Raw genomic sequence first — 21741 nt, 5'->3', positions numbered from 1 at the left:
GTAGCTAACTCTCTACCTCGCTCGTCCACATACCGGTACCGTGCACATGGGCGCTCGTTGACCCTCTAACATGCCATTTCAACCAGCTGACCGTTGTAAAATACAATTAAAACAGACACACTACACACCAACACACACAGATGAATGGTGAAGAAAGATTGATTCTCCATAGTTAGTGATACAGAGTACACTGTAAAAAAAATCTAATTATTATTGTTGTTGTTTAGGGAGGCTTAGGAACATTTTAGAGTAGCTTCAGCACCTTTAAAATAGTCCTAACGACGTCCCTGCCGTGAAACTGTCACGTTCGTCACATGCCCGCCGCAAGAGTTGAATTGTGTTGAACTTTTCCCTATGTGAGCGACGCGCCGTGACTAACAAGAAATTATACCACAGTCAGCTAAGGGACTGTTCGTTATTTAATTGAGGGGCCACCGGAGGAGTTTCGTGGCCTCTAACCTAAAAAGACTTGACCCTCCCCTCGTCAGTAATAATTTTCCTATGACCCTCCAAAACAATTTGAAAAAAAGGAATGACCCTCCCCTTGCATGCAAGTTTGTGCTTAGCAAAGAAGTACAGATAACATTTGATTTTTACAGCCATGACGTGCAGGAGTTAACCTCTGCATTCTCATCTTACACATCCCACTCCTCTGTTATGGTGTGGTGGCCATTTCAGTAGATTTACTCACTAATATTGTTGTGGAAACACAATAAGCATGGAAACTAAATGCACACTTCATGCATTACTGCATTACTTCAAATATTAAGTTACTCCTCTAGTAAACTAGTATTCATATGAAATAAAACAATAAAACATTGAGACCATTCAGCAAAGGACACTGGGATATAACCAATTCAACATTGGTTGCTATGGACTTGTCACTATCGTCATTGTATATTTTAGCACATAGGTAAAGCTGCCGAAGCTGAACATTATATTCCAAAACACATGTTTATTTTTAAAAGTTTTTAAGTTACATTGTAACAATTTAACAATTCGCCCTTATGAAATCCAATCGCGGCACGGCTGTTTTGGAACGCAATAGACAGATTCTTAAATTCAACTAAAATGTAACAGTGAACAATCAGTGTTCGACCTACATTCTGTTGAGATGCCTCTCCAAACGCAGAAACCAAGCACAGTCACACCATAAAATGTTAAGACACTGAGAAAAAAACCCCGTATTTTGTCATAATCCAATGACACGGAAAAAAAGTAATCCACAGCGATCAGTAGATCCACAAAAAGGTAAATGATACGGTGTATCCAGCAAGGCCGATACGAGCGTCACATTCACCAGCCAGCTCCAAACAGGTGAACGAGGCCTCTCCACTTCGCCGTTTAAACAAAGTGGAATAAACATATAAAAGTCCAAATCTACACAAAACCCGCAATCAATTAGTACGCTGACATCACATTTATATACATGGCATTTAGGAAACCTTTATTGCAAGGTTGGCACGGCAAGATGTCCAGACTAGTGCAACAGTAATTTTCGGTTTTTTGCGTCCTGCTGCTCCCATCGTCAGCCAGGTAATAATTTTTTTTACTAAAGCAGTATATGAAATCAGATGTATTACCTATCACAATTTAGTTGTTTTGTGTTATTTAAAATATTTATTTAATATCTGATCATGCCAGATGTAATTATTCCACAAATTTTTTAAACAATGCAATTACCCGTTTGAGCCTCCTCCTGCCCCCCCAGCAAACTCCTTGTATGGGGTCAGACCATCTGCTAGGGGCCCGAGACTGAGAGCTCCATGGATAAATATGCACCAAACAAGCCACTTTGAAATTTTGCTCTTTTCATGAATAAAAAATATTGGATGACCCTCCCCTCAGCAGAAAATAAAAAGACATGACCCTCCCCTATTTTCCTCCGGTGGTCCATTCCATAAATACCGAACGGTCCCTAATTTCATTCAGTTGTATGGCAGGCATACAGTAGTGCACAGAATTTCCATATATTGATCGCCTGGCGATTAATCACGGAGCATTTTCCTTCACATGAGGAGCGTAGTAGACGCCGTGGATCCACGCGATTACACAGGCAAAGTGTCACCCTTGTGTAAAGCCCTTAAGGCTGGCTCTAACAATTCCAATATGTCCATTGTTTTTATTTGAATCTTAAGTGTTTATTTAAAGCTGTGTGTTAATATTAATATATTTACCTAAAAAGTATCTTACCTTACAAAGGGCCTATAATTCAGAAATGATTAAAATTGTATTGATGATTAAATAGAATGCATTTTGCTGATCTCCTCTTCTCATTTTCTTTTACACAAATGCACCATTCTGAATTAATTCTGAACTTAGTGAACCAACATAAAATGTCAGGTATGTTTTATTGTTAATTATTATTAACTTCTTTTGGTCAAAGTGTGTCTTATGCTCAGAAAGTCACACAAATATTTAATAATTGCTGTAAATGCTAACTTATAACTGAAGAGTATTTATCTTTTCTTTTCAATTTACAGAGATGAACGCGTCATCTGCCAATGTGACAGTGGTTTTACAGTATCGAGACTCCTTCACTAAAGCCATGATCAAGAATGTGATTGTTGTGGTTCTCGGGATCTCCATCAACTACATCAATGCAGGCCTCATTCACACCTTCTGCAAACACCAGGTCTAAAATTCAGTGACATGCAGGCACTAACAATATGAAAACTAAATTTGTTAAGTCTGGCTGGAGTTCAGTAGCCTGCTATTTCCTTTGACTTCAGTAATTCAGCTTTACATTGTGTTAATGTTAACAGATTTCTTCTTGTGTGGGGAGATTTTGCCTTGTTCTGTCCTAAACAATCAGGGGCAGTGAAGTTTCCATTGTGCCATTTTCATTTAACATGGAAGCTGCTGTAACAAGTGCTATGACTTAACTTTTAATTTAATGTTTTTCATGACTATAGAAGACATTTATTATTTCAGTGAGTCAACTAATCTGTACACCTGCATCAATCTCATCATGCACTAAGCTAAATACTAAAAGGGGAAAGTTGACAATTTTAAACCCTTCTGAAGCGAGTCATCCAGTGGAGATTTAATGGCAGGTAAACAGGGACCTCCGGTTAATTCCTTTGTGCTTTTCTTCCCACCCTCCAGATCTTCTACATGAATCCTCGATATATACTTTTCATTCACCTGGTTGTCAACGACATGATTGAAGTGACAGTGACTGTGATCCTGTTCGTCATCAGCTACACCATCTACCAAATTAATGTCTCCATCTGTTGCATCTTCATCCTGTTTGCCGTTTCCACCACTGAAAACACCCCTCTGAACCTGGCTTGCATGGCGGTGGAGTGCTACATCGCCATTTGCGTCCCCCTTCGCCACGTGCAGATCTGTACCGTCAAGAGAACTTTAATGCTGATTGTTTTAATCTGGGCGACAAGCATGTTTTCTGCTCTTGCTGATTTGTTCATCACTTTGGCCACAGAGCCACGGGACTACTTTTATTCCCGACTCTTTTGTCTCACAAAAACTGTCTTCCCAAATCCAGTTATCATCAAGAAGAGAGATATCACATATTCAGTGTTTCTAGTTCTAGTTTGGATCACTATCTTTTACACTTACTTCAGAATCCTGTTTACCGCTAAAACAGCTAGCAAAGATGCTAAAAAGGCCAGAAACACAATCATCCTCCATGGGTTTCAGGTGCTGCTGTGTATGGCAACATATGCAGATCCCCCTTTAAAAGAGGCTCTGCTACAATGGTTCCCTAAGAACTACACAGACTCCCTTTTTAGTTGTTATATTATTATACAGATCCTGCCAAGATCCATTAGTCCAATCATCTATGGAATGCGAGACAAGACTTTCAGGAAGTACCTGAAAAGATATCTGTTATGTAAACTCAGCACATATAAAGCAACTATTCATAGATTATGACAAGCTCTTAAAGGTGCACTATGAGTTCCTGCAAGGTTTCATCGTGATTTCATTCTTGTTTCAAATCGCAGGTATCTCTCCTTGATCCTCTCGCTGCCTGCCCCCTGAATACACTGTGAAAAAGCCCAGTCTCAGGAGACAACACAGGGGTCGTAAACGTCAAACAAACACTAGGGGCACAGGCTGTGTACCAAAATACAACAAACCACGTTCCAGCCAATCACCGACAAGATGGTTGGGGGAGGGGTGGGGGTTAGTGCTCACTGCCCCCCTCCCCCCCTTTATGTGCATGCGCACTAACCCCCACCCCCTCCCCCAACCATCTTGTCGGTGATTGGCTGGAACTTGGTGTTTGTTTGACGTTTACGACCCCTGTGTTGTCTCCCGAGACCAAGCTTTTTCATAGTGTATTTATGGGGCAGGCAGCTAGCGGATCAAGGAGAGATGCCTACGATTTGAGAAAAAAATTAAATTGCACTAAAACCATGCTGGAACTCATAGTGCACCTTTAAAATAAAGGTTAAATCATTTGTCATCTACAAGTTTAAACAAGCAAACGCTTCAGCCTCTACAACTTCCTGTGCTTTTCTTGCATTAATACTTGAGTTAATTTGCCCAAGTAACATGCAGACACTGTAAAGTTCACACAGCTGTTAGAAACTTGTGTGAATCGAAACTTATACATGGCTCATTACATGTGGAAGCTGTACGGTATGTCAAGTTATTTAGTGTTTCTGAGAGACTGCTGTACAATATGCAAAATACTCAGATTGGTAGGGGTGTAACGATACATGGATGTGGATCGATTCAATGATCGATCAACGATCCAAAATCATCGACAAAAAGTGTAAATATTGATACAGAATGCGCTTTTATTTTGAAATTCCCACTTCATATTTATTCCTTCTATGAAAAAGAATAGTTTGTTTTTCATTTTAATGTCTGGAAGAGCTTAGTATAAAATTATCTTTAGTTACATTACTTGGTTGATAAAACTAACTGATTGTGCTGAATGGTGATTTGATAAGCGACTTTTCATGAAAATATTTTTTGAATTTTGAATTTTGAAATTCATTCAAAAAGCTATGAAAAGTTAATAATTCGCAAGCATTCCACGTTTTGTTTTTTTGCTGTATGCACCCCAATCGCTTCCCGGAGAAAACAAAAGAATTTCGCCCTGGAAATGTGTGTTCCTTGGGAGTGTTTTAATCCAAACCACAATCTTTACCCCAAACTTAACTAGTTGTTTTGGTGCCTAAACTTAACTTTCGTGGCTGCATAACGCTCACTTTGTCGCCTAAACTTAACCATAATGTCCTATAAAAACGACCAGCAGCTCGCAGTGCTCTGTACTCGGCCCAAAGTCACCTATTTTCGGTTTAACTGAACACCCGCTGATACAACGCCGCACCACGTGGACCACCGTGGCTGGCGTCGCAGAGCTCTGTAGCGTCTAAACACATCTACTTACTGCCGCTGATACAACCGAGCTGAGATGGAGGTCTGTAGCGGCTTAAACAACTAGCAACCGCCGCTTGGTGTCATGGAGCTTGTAGCCAGCCATTGTAGCTGGCGTCATGTGACCAGCCGGCAGTCTCCTAGTTTCGTACGATACCTTACATTTTCACTCATGAGAATGTGTTGATATTTTATCTCATATTGATCGCAGGCCCATGAATTATATCAAATCAAAATCATATTGTGGCAGATTTTATGATATATGCAAATATTGTATTGCTGTCCAAAGAATCTGTTTAATGTTTTAATCACGTGTTAAAATAAATGAAAAATGCCAATATCTAGTGGGTTTTTTTTTTGCTCTGTTATTCCTTTCTGCAGTAGGATGTCATAAGTCAAGGCCACACACGCACACACACACACACACACACACACACACACACACACACACACCTTAACCAGCAAACACACTCCTGAATCCCGAACATATAAGGACAGAGATTTACTGGAGTCATTATGTTGGTGTCCCTGTCTAAATGCATTAACTTAGGTAAGTAACTGTGGTTAATCATCTACTACAACTGTCACGTGAAGTACTACAAACCTAGTTAACTCATGCCTCTTTAACTTTCCAACTGATACTGTGTATCATCTCGTAGTCACCTGCTCTGTTGGTTGATTATGTGTACACAGGTCTGTTTTCAACGATTGTGAAATGTTTTCCTGTTGCAGAACTTTTTATATTTTCAATTCCCCCATTCACATTTCTAAAATACAATTTTGACTGTTGGTTGAGATGATAACTAATTATTTGCAAATAGAATGTACATTTTTAAATCTACTGAGGACACGGTTTAAAAAAATCCTTTGTTGGTAAAACTTTAACAAACTTAATGAGTAGCTTATTTCATTATCCTTCATTGTTTTTTCCATGATCATACTTTTATTGAATGAGTCTCAATGCTTTAATGTCAATTCCTGTAAGTAAATCTTTATTCCTTCATATTTTAGATTGATGCTTTGATCTTCTGCCTGAGGTGAGTTATTCTGTCTCTGATGCTGTTATCACTGAGTGATTGACTTTCTACAAAATCCAGCTGTTTCTACTTTGTTTGATTATGATTTGGTTGATTTAAAAACTTCTTAACAATACCATATGTTAGACTATTTTCAAAGCTTTTGCTTTATAAATAATGTTTTGTAATTCCAAAATCCTGATCTTGTAAGTTAAATTAAAGTTAAATTATTGGCCAACTATTTAGACAATGAATTAATCAGTTTAAGTAATTTTTAATGAAAAAGTAAAAATCCTCAGCTTGTTAAATGTGAATATTTTCTAGTTCCTTCACTCCTCTGTGACAGTAAACTGAATATCTTTGAGTTGTGGACAAAACAAGACATTTAAGGACGTCATCTCGGGCTTTGGAAAACACTGATCCACGTTTGTTTTTACCATTTTCTGACATTTTAGAGACCAAACAACTAATCGGTTAATCAAGAATATAATTAACACATTAAGCGATGATGAAACTAATCTGTTGCAGCCCTAGACATCAGCAACTGTTTCTTAGGTGCTGGATCATCTTATTTTCTGTTGAGAGATGAACGTGACATCTGCCAACGTAACGGCAGTCTTACAGTATCGAGACTCCTTCTCTAAAGCTGTGACCAAGAATGTGATTGTTGTGGTTCTCGGGATCTTCATCAACTACATCAATGCAGGCCTCATTCACACCTTCTGCAAACACCAGGTCTGACACATCTTTCATGCCGTGCTACCAGTAAAACATAATTTACTTTAGATATTTGGTAGAAATGAATATTCACATCATCAGCTATATAGACCTTACTCTTCAATAACACATACATTAAATGTAAGTGATCATTCTTAAACATAAATAAGATGAGGTAGGTTAGTGAAACAGTCAGTCACAAAACAGAGTAAAACTACACTTTAACCAAATACATCCAACACAGAAAGAAAAAATATCCACTCCTTGATGTCTGAGTGGTGACAATGCATGTCTACATATAGACAAGTATGTATAGATTTGTCAACTTTTGATAAAACAGAGTCACAAAGTAAAAGTTCACCATTTATACTTGGCATTAACATGCAATCTGTATCTGTATATGCTGTCTGGACATAGAAAACTGCAAGTTAATGAAAGTTTAAATTCACAGCTGGAACTTGAAGGGTCACCTGACCCCGCTTCTTCCTGCAAGCTCAAGCAAGCGTGACAAAAGCTACTTGAAGTAACAGTAGCTCTCATGTCTTTCCATGCAAAAAAGTGATTTAAAAATGAATGACGCCCTTCCATTACACTCAGCATCCAGATTTGGATCACATGTTAATTCCGACTGTAAATGGGGCAAAAGTTAGCACAAAAATTGAAAGCAAAAATTTGCTAATGTCAATACTAAAAAAATCTACCCTCTATGGTTGAAACGTTCCTCCATACTTCTACCCTCCAGATCTTCTACATGAATCCACGCTACATCCTTTTTATTCACCTGGTGGTCAACGACATGCTCCAAGTGACGCTGACCGGCATCCTGTTTGTCATCAGTTACACCATCTACACAATTAATGTCTCCCTCTGTTGCATCTTCATCCTGTTTGCTCTTTTCACCACTGAAAACACCCCTCTGAACCTGGCTTGCATGGCGGTGTAGTGCTACATCGCCATCTGCATCCCCCTTCGCCACGTGCAAATCTGTACCGTCAAGAGAACTTTAATGCTGATTGGTTTAATCTGGGCCACAAGCATTTTTTCTGTTCTTTCTGATCTGTTCATCACTTTGGCCACAGAGCCTATGGACTTCTTTCATTCCAAAGTATTCTGCATCAGACAAACTGTCTTTCCAAATCCCATCATCATCAAAAAAAGAGATATCACATATTCAGTGTTTCTAGTTCTAGTTTGGATCACTATCTTTTACACTTACTTCAGAATTCTATTTACTGCAAAAACAGCGAGCAGAGATGCTAAAAAAGCCAGAAACACAATCCTCCTCCATGGGTGCTCTTGTGTATGACAACATATGCAGCCCCCCAGCTTTTAACTGTTCTGCAGCAATGGTTTCCTACGAATTACACGGACTCTCTGTTTGCTTGCTATATTATTGTACAGATCCTGCCACGATCCATTAGTCCAATCATCTATTGGGTACGAGACAATACTTTCAGGAAGTACTTGAAAAAGTATCTGTGTAGAGTCAGCATACTGTAAAACATAGGTCTTTTCAATAAAAGTAAAAGAAAAAAGGTTTGCACAACTTCAGGCTCCAATTATTCTGGGAGTTAGACAAATATGTGAGCTCCTGTTTTAAAACGGCAAATACGTCTGGTGCCCCTGCAGTTCACATAGATTTCCATCCGACCTGGCCCAGGTCGGGCCAATGGCAACCGTTTATCTAATATAGGGCGAGCTTCAGACAACGCCAGACAACTTTTGGAGCATTCGCGTGACACTGTGGCGAGCATTAACATAGCTAAGTAAAGAGGAGAGTTGTGAAGGCTGCAGCTGGTGTGGAACTTACTGTTGAAATACTATTTTCTAATTCTGATGGCAAAAACGGTAATTTTAACAGACATATTGACGCTACACCATTACAACTATAGACTGTAAAAATAATGGACACAGCTTCAGCAGAGGGCCACTCCACTGTCTATGAGAAAATAAGCCTACTTCTCACTATATTTATTATCGCAGTAAACATTTTCATAATGAGTTTATAACCTCAATCACTAGTTTCAAGTCTTCTTCAATACGGCATGATGTCCATTTAGTTAATTATAGTCCCATTTATTTTAAAATTGACGTCAATGAAGTTTTTTAGGTCAGAAGCATGTGAAACACTCTTTGAATCTGCTGTAAAACCTTATCTTGCAATAGCACAGTCATATTAAAGCAGATTCATGTCCAGATTAGGCCAGGAATACAATCCTGATCCATGGCTTTCAGCTACTTTTGTATATGCTAACCTACGTAGCCCACGTGTTACAAAAGGCGCTGTTGTACTGGTTCCCTGAACATTATGTACTTGTACTCTTTGTTTGCTACATCATCATCCAGATCCTCCCCAGGTTTCTCAGTCCTATTGTGTACGGGCTACGAGACAAGACATTCAGACAGCATTTGAAAAAGTATTTGCTGTGTTCAGTAAAAGCAAACAAACCATAGACTGCAGCGAAAATGATTAAGGAATCAAACCCTGTCATTTCTGCTGCTAAGTTTCCTCCAAAAACAAGATAATTATCATCCTGTGTCAGGATCAGACTGCATGCATAGTGTCATCTAAAGCCCAGTTCAGACCAAAGATTCGAGACCAGATAAAACTATTTTAGAGCGTTGTAGGGAAAGCTGCAGTGGTCTGAACTGGCCTGTCTCAGGTCGACTCACACCAACTGATGGTGTCGCTGCGACTCAGCTTGTGAAGTCGCCGGCGGCTGGTTTTAAATCGTAAGAGACGTCACCTGTTTCAACAGCCAGTAGAGAAGTCTGTTTGTAAAGTCAGCTACTAATTATAGAAATAAAATGATCCATAATCCATTTTATTTCTATGTTACAAACTGTCAACTGGTCGAAATGGCAGAGTTTTAGACAGAGGCTCAAAGAGCGCCTGCGAGCACAGATTTTTGATCGAGCGAACTAGAGAGTGACTAAAGAGAGGGAGCGGTGTTAGAACAAAGCAGTAAATCAGAAAAATAAAATGTTTTCGTCGTTTTCTCACTTCTAGAAATGCAACTGTAGCAAGTATCTCACTATCACTAATGTTATCCTCGTTCATATTTTGAATAATTCTATTGCTACAAATGTTCTAGCTAAAAAAATAGCTGAACATCTGAAGTTAGAACTAAAGTACAGTATAAAGTATGTGTTTATACTTGCTGCACACCTAATCGCCCTTCGGGGACACACATAAAGTTGAAGTTGAAGAGAGTTGTTGCTATAAAGGTGACACTCCATCTCGTCGCATCGGTGTAAAATGGCAGGTTTTAGAACGTTGCAGACCGGCGCGTTGCAAGTAGTTGCAAGTTCAACTCATCATGTTGCAAATATTTGGTCTAAACTGAGCTTAACTATAAAGCAAGGAATCTCTATGAGTTTGTGTGTCTGTCATTAAAATTTCTCAAGAACTGTTCATCCGATGTACTTCACACGTGGCGGGAGTGTTGCTGGGGAGCCGATGGCCTACAGTGTCGAATTTGATGTAATTTGTAATTGCGTACAATTTTAATAAACTGAACAAAACTACGCAAACAGCTGTTAGCGGGTTCACGGCTCCGTGGACTTCAAGCATGTTTTCCGCTGTGGGCTACCAGCGTCCAATACGCGTATTTAAATCAATAACTCAGCTAAGTGTCTTTCATTGTGTGCGTTTCTTACCGCGGATGTTGAATATACTAATGTGACAACCGAACTCTTCTTTATTTCCCTGAATTTAACAACTAAGAGTGGATTTCCTACAGTACAGAAAACAAAACGTTTTTGTTTTATAAGTTTGTTATTTGTGCTGGCATTAAAATGATTGTGGTCGGTATGTTGTCTGAGTTACAGATGTAAATATGATTATTTTAAGTCACTTTTTACAGAAGCATTTGACAAATCAATGTACAGTAATGTCTCGTTTTTATTTGTAATTTTATCTACAATGTACAACTTTGAAACCAAACTTATGAGGCATAGTGCACATGCACACACACACACACACACACACACACACACACACACACACACACACACACACACTCACACACACACACGGTTGTTTCACTGTCTTTGTGGGGACCCGTCATTGACATAATACAATCCCTAGTCCCTTACCCTAACCTTAACCATTACAACTAAATGCCTAACCTTAACCCTTACCCTCACCCTAACCATAACCTAATTCTAACCCTAATCCTAAAACCAAGTCTTAACCCTCAAACAGACCTTTAACCTTGTGGGGTCCAGCATTTTGGGCCCCACACGGCTGTGCAGACCCCACAAGTATACTGTATTCCCCGGTTTTTGGACCCCACGAATATAATAAAACAAGCGTGCGCGCACACACACACACACACACACACACACACACACACAATCACTCACACACTCACACACACACACACACACACACACACACACACACACACACACACACACACCTGATCTTGATCCCATGACAGTTGCATTTAACTACTATATAATAAGCAATTTCAAAATACATCTGACACTGTGTGTATGATCGCCACATATGACCTTTGCCAAGGTGGGTACATATATTTTTCTGTGTTATTATCTGTGTATTAGGAGACAATATCTTGATTTTTTATTTACTTTTGTGTACATGGCTCATTTTGTACATTAGATTTTAAGAAAGCTGTTCTCTACTCTAGAATGAAACAATATTCGAAAAAAAAAATGTTTTAATAGCTCTTATTAACATGGTTTGAATCTTGCGCTCTTGATTGCTTTGAAATGCAATTATTTGTGCTTAAAATATTATTTGTTTCTGTTTTGGTGTTCCAAGAATAACAGAGAATAGTCTTTTTTCACAGCAGACATTTTTACTATTAGTCATTTTTCATACTATTTTCATGCTAAAGGATTTATTACCAAGAAATGTATGAGCACATCCCTGGTTAACCAAATATTTAAAGTTGTGTTTTGCATTAGTCTTTGAGGAGAAACTCAGTTTTTACAGATCTGTAGATTAAATCAACTAATGGATTAGTCGATATATATATATATATATATATATATATATATATATATATATATATATATATATATATATATATATATATATATATATATATCATACATTAGTTGATTAAGAATTTCTTTAATCAAGGACAGACCTAGTCATCACTTTATTTTATGGTGTTTTTTTTGTAAATGTCAGTAATAAAATTAACTACATATCAAAATAAAAATAACTAAAATTGTGTATTGATAAATACACAATAAAAGTGAAATTTATTCAAATTGAATTTACTTTTTATAGCCTATATGAGTCCAAATCTAATAGTGTTTTTTCATTTAGCATTGTAAAGCTTTATATTTATGAGAGAAGCTTCTTTCAAGATGGTGATTTGTGTCTGGCAGAGAACTCGACCTTCTGATCAATAATATTCTATCATTTTGTTCTCTTTAACTCTAACGTAACCAACAGTTGTCTGGTGAAACAGATTTGGACAGTCGACTCATGAACCTCTCAAATACTGGCAGCAATTTCACAACAGCTGTGTATCGGGACACTTTAAACACAGCTATAATCAAGAATGTGATTACTGTGGTTCTCTGCCTCTCCATCAACTATGTCAACAGTACCCTGGTGTACACATTCTCAAAACATCAGGTCTGAGTCTCGTCTATTTCTAGAAATCCATTCAGCATGTATGCATGTGTGTACCAAGTTGAAATTCATTTCATAAACTTCATAGGATTAAACAGTATGTTTTGATATATTCTAATATAATCAGTGCCTGACATGGACTGATACTCTCTTTGGATTTTTGTTCACAAGTATGGTGTTACTGTATATTTGTGCCTCATTCCTGAGCAAGCAATTGTATATTTTGAGCACATTCATTACATTTTGAAAATAAATTATACACAAGCAAAAAATTATTTCATTTGAACAAAGAAAAATATATTCGGTGCTCAATAATTGTATTTGCATGTTTGCTATTGTCCATAATAATGTGCAATAATAACCCCTCTCACGCAGTTTACTCACATGTCCTCTCATATACTCTTGCTTGTTGCCCCGGCAAACCGCTGATGCACACCAGTCATGTCTCTCTCAACATCTCCACTCTGTGCACGCACTGCTTGCACACCGACACACACACACACACACACACACACACACACACACACACACACACACACACACACACACTCACTTTCTCTTCAAAATGTAATGTATGTACTTGCAAAATAAAAAAAAAAAAAAATAAAAAGTAAAATACATAATTTTTTTAAGGTTATCTTTGGGGCATTTCCGCCTTTAATCACGGCTCAGACATAAAAGGGAAGAGGGAGGGGGAAGACACGCAGGAAATCACCGCAGGTTGGATTCAAACCCTGGGCCTCTGTGTCAGGGTAGAGACCTCTTCATATGGGCGTGCGCTCTACGGTCTGACCTACCCAGGCAAAAAATATTTCTCTGTGCTAAAAAAATAAACAATTGCTCGCTCAGGAATGAGGCACAAATATAAAGCCATACACGAGTACCATTACTTCTTATTACTTACCTCCTATGGTGAGTAGGTACGCACCCCTAAACACCAGCGCAACTGCGTCTCTCACATAGCAGCTTAAAAAAGAACTAGAAATGGACTGTTTAACTGTTAAAATGGACAATTTGATAGACTATTAGTAGTAGTAGTAGTAGTAGACTACTGTGCCACCACTCAACACAGGAGCACAGCTGTGTTCCAACCGTGGACTAAGCTCTGGATCACAGCTGTGCTCCTGTGTTGAAGCTAACGCCTAGTCTTGCACACAAGAGAGGGGTGAAGCCGAGGCTACGTTTGAGCCTGTGGCAGAAAAACATTTTGACAAGAGATTTGTAAATTAAGTATAGTGCGCGTGCAGCAGGACAACAGACTTTTGCTGTGTTTGCTCTGCTTCTTGTCACTGTGGCGTGTGCCAGCTGCTGACTCTGCTTGATTCTGCTAGCTTCAATTAAGCTACTACACCCCAGTACCACGTATGCAATAAGAAGCTTCTCTTTTTACGTCTGTGCTGTCTTAATCGGTTCGTTTTAATACAAAAGGAGCTTTACACACAATCCTATCACAGCTGAATATATCGTGACTGCTGTGTTATAGCCTACATCTTATTGATTTGGCTGGTGTCATTTACATCTAAAAGGATTGTAAATCTAGTTCTTCAGTGTATCCCACCACAGTCAACTATGATCAAGTAAAACTTTCTAATTTCAAACAAAATAGTGGCTAGTGAAAATGCTGCGTGGCTAATGTTGGAAAACCACAAGTTACAGTCGCTGGTGAGCAAAAATGTAAATGTTTCTAATGAAATGCATACAACAATTAATTTGAAGTGATACATTAAGAAGATATGGGTATGAATATATCAAAGACAATTGCGAGAATGATGCCGTGCAACTGCTGAACTAGGCTAATAGGACCTTTTTGGTCAAATTCAGGCACTGAAACTGAAAACTCTTGTTTCCTAATCACTTGTGTCCTCCCCTGCAGGTTTTCAAAATGAACCCTCGCTACATCCTGTACATCCACCTGGTGATCAACGATATCATCCTGCTGAGTCTGTTTACTCTCGTTCAGGTGCTGAGTTACATCGTTTTCACTCTTAACGTCTCTCTATGTATCATTCTGCTAATGATTTCAGTATTTGCAAATCTAAACAATCCTCTTACACTAGCATTTATGGCAGTAGAGTGTTACATCGCCGTATGCTTCCCTCTCCACCACACCCAGATCTGTACAGTCAGGAAAACGTATGTTGTGATCGGCCTGATTTGGGCAATAAGTATACTCTCGATACTACCAGATTTATTTGTGGCCTTGGCAACAGAATCCCTGGAATTCTTCACTTCCAGAGTTTTTTGTCTCAGAGTAAATGTTTTCAGAAACTCTAATCTGACACTGAAGAGAGATGCCTTCAACTCAATGTTTTTGGTCATTATTTGGCTCACTCTATTCTATACATACTTCAGGATCCTATTTGCAGCAAAGGCAGCTGCCACAGACGTCAAGAAAGCGAGGAACACTGTCCTCATCCACGGCTTCCAGCTGCTGTTGTGTATGCTCACCTACGTTTATGATCTCATGTTACAGGGTCTGACATACTTGTTCCCAAAAGAGGTGCTGGCCATTCGCTACACTGTCTCGGTATTTGTTCAGATTCTGCCTCGACTCATCAGTCCGGTTGTTTATGGGCTACGTGACAAGACATTCAGGAATTACCTGAAAAGATATCTGCTCTGTACAACTAGGGCTAACACTCACCCACAAGCAACTTTAAAGATGCCGTGAAGTCCTGTTTTTGGTTTACACATGCTATGCTTACACTGTTTCATAATAAAGGGATAGGTCAGATGTTTAGAAGTGTGGTTGTATGAGCTACCTTTCCATAGTCAGTGCATTAGCTACAGTATGAGGTCGGTACGCCCCCAGTTTGAAGAAGCAGGCAGGAGTTCCGACACGGAAGCTAAGCAATGTCCTGCTGTGGAGGGAGGCAGCAGCTAAACGCATTTCATGCAGATGAATATACAACACTGGGTTAACACAACATTCTCTCGAGCTTCGCCTTTTCTCCAAATATGGTCACATCTGGCTCCAAAATGGCGACCGCGAAAAATGCAAAGTGCTGGCATCAAAACGGCAGTCAAGCCAACAAACCAGCCACAGTCACAAACCAATGGGTGATTTAGAGGTCACGCCCAAACAGTTACATTTTCAACTGGCACAGCTAGTTTACACAATGTGAGGAAAAACCTGCTGCTGTATTGATACGGGGTTTTCTATTGGACAGTCAAAGCAGAAACAAAAAGCTTTTTATTTTGTAGTTTTGTGCCGACATATTATAATGATTGTGGTCGTATTGTTGTCTGGGTTACAGGTGTAAATAAGATTATATTTAGTTTGTGAGAGATTGAGAATATCATTTTATTGTAATTTTAGCTAGAATTTACAACTTGGATACAAACAAAACTTATGAGGCACAAACTGCATGAAAAGTTTCAGGCCTTCCCTAATGTTCACTTACTGATGACACACACCACACACACACACACACACAAACAAACACACACACAGCCTGATCTTTATCCCATGACAATTGCATTTAACTTATATATATATATATATATATATACACACACACACACACACACACACACACACACTACAACTACTATATAATCAGTAATTTTAAAAAGGCATCTGATTTAATGTGCGATTGCCACATATGACCTTTGCCAAGGTGGGTACATATATTTTTCTGTGTTATTAGCTGTGTATTAAGAGATAATATCTTGATCTTTATTTTACTTTTGTTGTGTGTATGGCTCATTTTGTACATTAAGAACGAAGTTCTCTACTCTAGAATTAAAAAGTATTCGGAAAAAAACGTTTTAATATCTCTTATTAACATGGTTTGAATGTTGGTCTGGTCTCTCGATGGATTCGAAATGCAAATTATTTGTGTGCTTAAATATATATATATTACTTATAATTTTCAAAAACTGTCAACTGTTTCTGTTTTGGTGCTAAATGAATAACATATGTATATGTACAGAGAATAGTCTTTTCACAGCAGACGTTCTCATTTCAAGACATTTTTTTATGATTTCAAGTATAATCACATCTCTGGTTAACCAAAGATTTAAAGTTGTGTTTTTGCATTATTCTTTGAGTAGAAACTCAGTTTTTACAGATCTGTCGATTAAATCAACTAATTGATTAGTCGACAAAATCATACGAGTGTTAGTCGATTAAGATTTTCTTTAATCAAGGACAGGCCTAGTCATCACACTGCTTTATGATGGTTTTTGTGTAAATGTCAGTAATAAAATTAACTAAATAACAAAATAAAAATAACTAAAATTGTGTATTGTTGATGAATGCACAGTAAAAGTGACATTTATTCAAATTGAATTTACTTTTTATGGCCTATATGAGTCCAAATCTAAAAATGTTTTTCATTTAGCATTGTAAAGCTTTGTATTTATGAGAGAAGCTTCTTTCAAGATGGTGATTTGTGTCTGGCAAAGAACTCGACCTTCTGATCAATAATATTCTATCATTTTGTTCTCTTTATCTAACGTAACCGACAGTTGTCTGGTGAAACAGGTTTGGACAGTCGACTCATGAACCTCTCAAATACTGGCAGCAATTTCACAACAGCTGTGTATCGGGACACTTTAAACACAGCTATAATCAAGAATGTGATTACTGTGGTTCTCTGCATCTCCATCAATTATGTCAACAGTACCCTGGTGTACACATTCTCAAAACATCAGGTCTGAGTCTCGTCTATTTCTAGAAATCTATTCAGCATGTATGTGTGTATGTACCAAGTTGAAAATCATTTCATCACTTCATAGGATTAAACAGTATGTTTTGATATATTCTAATATAATCAGTGCCTGAAATGGACTGGTACTCACTTTAGTATGGTGTTATATTTGTGCCTCATTCCTGAGCGAGCAATTGTTGCAAGAATTGTGGAGGTGATATCAAAGAAGGGGTCCTATGTTAACATGTAACTTGCCCTGTTAAGATGTGTTTGATTGAAATAGCTTTTGATTTCAGTAAATATGACCTCCAAAAGCTGCAAATTCAGCCAATGACCATTTTCGGTTCTTTATAACCTATAAAATGTTTTTAAACTGTTATGCATAATAATGTGGAACAGTGCATTTTGAGTTTTTTATTTAAAAAAAACTGTTTTCATTGGGTGGTTTGTTCAATGGAATTCGACTTATACCCTAACGGTTGGTGACTTGAAAATTATACTGACTGTCATTTGCATTGACTATTTAGGAAAATCTGTGTAAAATATCATTTGCATAATAATTTGGAACACAGTGTATATTTTGAGCACATTCATTACATTTTGAAAATAAATTATACACAAGCAAAATATATAAACAAACAAAAATATATTCTGTGCTCTATAATTGTATTTGCATGTTTGCTATTGTCCATAATAACCTGCAACAATAACCCCTCTCACGCAGTTTACTCATATGTCCTCTCATATACTCTTGCTTGGTGCGCTGGCAAACCGCTGCAACTGATTCATGGCCTCTGGTTGCCCCTTTGGCAACCACCTGTTCAATATTAGTGTTTTTTTTAAATATATAAAAACAAATAAAAACATAAAAAACTGGAAATTCTTATTTCAAAAGAAGTCAATATTGTATTTGGTTGTCTCCGTAAAGCTTAAACACTATGTTCATGCGCAACACAACATTTCAGCTGTTGTGCGACCGCTTTCCACACACGCGTCTTCACATTAACGGCCCATGTTAAAATCCGGTGGTAATATGGCACCGGTGCCAGGTATCTACCGGACGGAATGGCAACGAGGATTTCGGTGCCTCATTATGGTGCCACCTAAATGTCTGTGATGGTGCTAAGGCTATGAGCTAATAGACACAAAGTAGCACCAGGATCTTTGCTAGCACGCACTTGGTCACTGCAGTTGTCGGAAAAACAACACAGACGGGACAAAAAGTTGTGTTTACTTAAAACTGGTAAACCTTGTGGTGCATTCAACGTTATTGTAAAATACCATTTTCTCATCTGTTTTTGTCGTTTAACAGCAAGTTATTGGTGAAAGAAGTAATTATTGTTAAAAGTTATTATTACATTTTTAATAATGATTTAAATTTCCCCCCTTTTTTGTGCTGATTTGAAAATTGATCCAATCTGTGATTCAAAACTGTTATCTGATCGGTGAGTTTTGTGATACGTTGCATTTGAGAGGGCTGGAAAATTATATTGCAAGCCATTTTCCATTGTTTCACTGTTAAAATGTGTGGTATAGTTACAGAAAAAAATAAATAGCTCCAAATATAGGCAGTTTAAAACATGGCAACCGTATTGTCAATTTCGACAACCAAAAGCTGATGCATGGTTGCCAAGCCTGGCAACCACTTTAAAAAGTTAGCCTTGAGCCCTGGATATGGTTATGAATAAAAATACATCCAAGACACATACAAGGATTATGTCATGCAACTGCTTAACTAGGCTACTAGGAGCTTTTTCGGTCCAATTCAGGCACTGAATATCATCAATGGTACAGTTTCTACTCTTTCCCTTTGTTTCCTAATCACTTGTGTCCTCCCCTGCAGGTTTTCAAAATGAACCCTCGCTACATCCTGTACATCCACCTGGTGATCAACGATATCATCCTGCTGAGTCTGTTTACTCTCGTTCAGGTGCTGAGTTACATCGTTTTCACTCTTAACGTCTCTCTATGTATCGTTCTGCTAACGATTGCTACATTTGCAAGTCTAAACAATCCCCTAACATTAGCAATTATGGCAGTAGAGTGTTACATCGCCATATGCTTCCCTCTCCACCACACCCAGATCTGTACAGTCAGGAAAACGTATGTTGTGATCGGCCTGATTTGGGTGATAAGTATACTCTCGATCCTACCAGATGCTGCTCTGTATGCTCACCTACGTTTATGATCTCGTAATGCAGGGTCTGACATACTTGTTCCCAAAAGAGGTGCTGGCCATTCGCTACACTGTTTCGATATTTATTCAGGTACTGCCTCGACTCATCAGTCCGGTTGTTTATGGGCTACGAGACAAGACATTCAGGAATTATCTGAAAAGATATCTGCTCTGTACAACTTGTGCTAACACTCATCCACTAACAACTTTAAAGAGGGCATAAAGTCCTGTTTTTGAGTTGTTCATGCTATGCTTTTTTCATAATAAAGGGATATTTCAGATGTTTTGAAGTGTGATTGTATGAGCTACCTTTTTAATAGTTAGTGTTTTAGCAGTAGATGGCGGTTGTCACACCCTGAGTTTGGATAAGCAGGCAGGTTATAACAAAGTGTCCCTGGGCAGGATACCGAAACCCAAATTGATGTGAGTGTGAATGTTTATCCCTCCCCTCCTGATGAGATGGCACCTTGAACAGTAGGGCAGCAGCTACTCAGATGCAGATGAACGGTGCCAGCGCCCGGAGATCCACGTTTATTCACCGGCCAAACTCTTCCTGAATACTTGAGTCACAAGTGTTGAAATCTGTAACTTTCCTTCTTTAGCCTTTAGCTTAGCACAGCACTATTGAAAACATAAACAACACTGGCTTAGACACATCATCCTCCCCAGCACCGCCCTTTTGTCCAAATATGGTCAATTCTGGCACTAAAAATACCAAGATGGCGACCAGCAAAATGCAAACTGCTGGCCTCAAAACGGCAGTCAAGCCAACCACAAACACATATCAGGCACAAACCAATGGGTGAGCTAGAGGTCACGCCACGAACAGGCAAGTTTTTAACGTGCACAGCTAGTTTACACAATGTGAGGAAAAACCTGCTACTGTTACAGTATTGATACAGGGCTTCCTGTTTGAAAGTCGAAGCAGAAAAACATGTTTGTTGTTTTGTAGTTTTGTGGTGCCATGTAAATGATTTTGGTTGTGTTGTTGTCTGAGTTAAAGGCTATAAACAAGATTATTTTTGTACTTATGGGTAGGGTTGGGTACCGAACCCTGTACTTTTACCGGTACTGACCGAATCACATCAGTATTACCGAGTATTGGTTCACGTAAAATTAAACGGTGCCAAATTTTTGTACCTGACAGCGCGTAGCGCAAACTTATCTGTCTTCTCCGCATGTTGACAGAGAGGGGAGCTCCGACACACACGCGCAGAGGTGCGGACGGAGCAAACTACGTCGCCTCTGCAGTTTTGTTGAAGTCACAGTGAGTCACGGCAATGCCGATAAAGTGGTTTCAAGTGTGGTTACAGTTTTTCAAAACCTCACGCAGACACCTTTCACTGTGATATGATATTAATGGCGAGCCGAAAGCAGTCGCGGTGCTGTTGACTTCCTGTGAGACAAGCAGGCACAACAGTGGTTTCTATGCCCGGGGCTCTGACTGACAGGCTGAGGTTCTAAGGCAAGGTAACTTTATTTCTATAGCACCTTTAAGCAACAAGGCAATTCAAATGATGAAAATAAAACAAGCTAGAAAAGAATAATATACAAATACAAGAATAAAAGTTGAATAATTATTCAATTTAATAGGTTGTAGGGACAGGTTTGGGAGGAGAGAGGGAGGGGTTGGATTTTTATTTAATTTCTGTCAGTGAAAAATATTCTAAATAAATAACAATGTTCTAAGTAAATAGGATAAATAGATTTGGAATTGTTTTTACAACTGAAATAATTTTTTTGTAATTACAGAGGGAAAGTACCGAAAAAAGTACCGTTGGGTACCGGGAACCGAATTTCAGGTACCGTTATTGGTACTGATATTGGTTCAGATGCGAAAGGTACACAACCCTACTGATGGGAAGTCACTTTGTACAGATCACATCTGACAAATCAGTAATGTTATTTTATTGTGAATTCATCTAGAATTTACAACTTGGAAATAAAACTTATCATATCCACTAACGGCATGAAAAGTTTCAGGCCTACCCTAATGTTCACTTACTGATCATACACACACACACACACACACACACACACACACACACACACACACACACACACACACACACACACAAACAAACACACACACACACAATCCCATGACATTTACATTTAACTTCTATATATAGGTCATTTCAAAAGACATCTGACTAACTGTGCGATTGCCACATATGACCTTTGCCAAGGTGGGTACATAATTTT

At 38.5% G+C, this 21741-nt stretch overlaps 1 protein-coding gene and 2 pseudogenes across 1 annotated transcript; all 3 read left to right on the top strand.

Annotated features, from left to right (window-relative positions):
* Positions 1-2485: 2485 nt before the first annotated feature.
* On the top strand, positions 2486-3897 carry LOC116050326 (odorant receptor 131-2-like). The gene is made up of 2 exons (XM_031300300.1): positions 2486-2635; positions 3109-3897. The coding sequence occupies exons 1-2, from the start codon at positions 2486-2488 to the stop codon at positions 3895-3897; spliced, it is 939 nt and encodes a 312-aa protein (XP_031156160.1).
* Positions 3898-6956: 3059 nt separating this feature from the next.
* LOC116050325 lies at positions 6957-15376 on the top strand (annotated as a pseudogene).
* A 1835-nt stretch (positions 15377-17211) lies between these two features.
* LOC116050324 lies at positions 17212-19759 on the top strand (annotated as a pseudogene).
* Positions 19760-21741: the final 1982 nt, after the last annotated feature.

This window comes from Sander lucioperca, chromosome 6 (genome assembly GCF_008315115.2).
Source record: "Sander lucioperca isolate FBNREF2018 chromosome 6, SLUC_FBN_1.2, whole genome shotgun sequence".
NCBI lineage: Eukaryota > Metazoa > Chordata > Actinopteri > Perciformes > Percidae > Sander > Sander lucioperca.
Note: the sequence above shows the minus strand (reverse complement) of the source record. Positions and strands in the feature narration are given on the sequence as shown.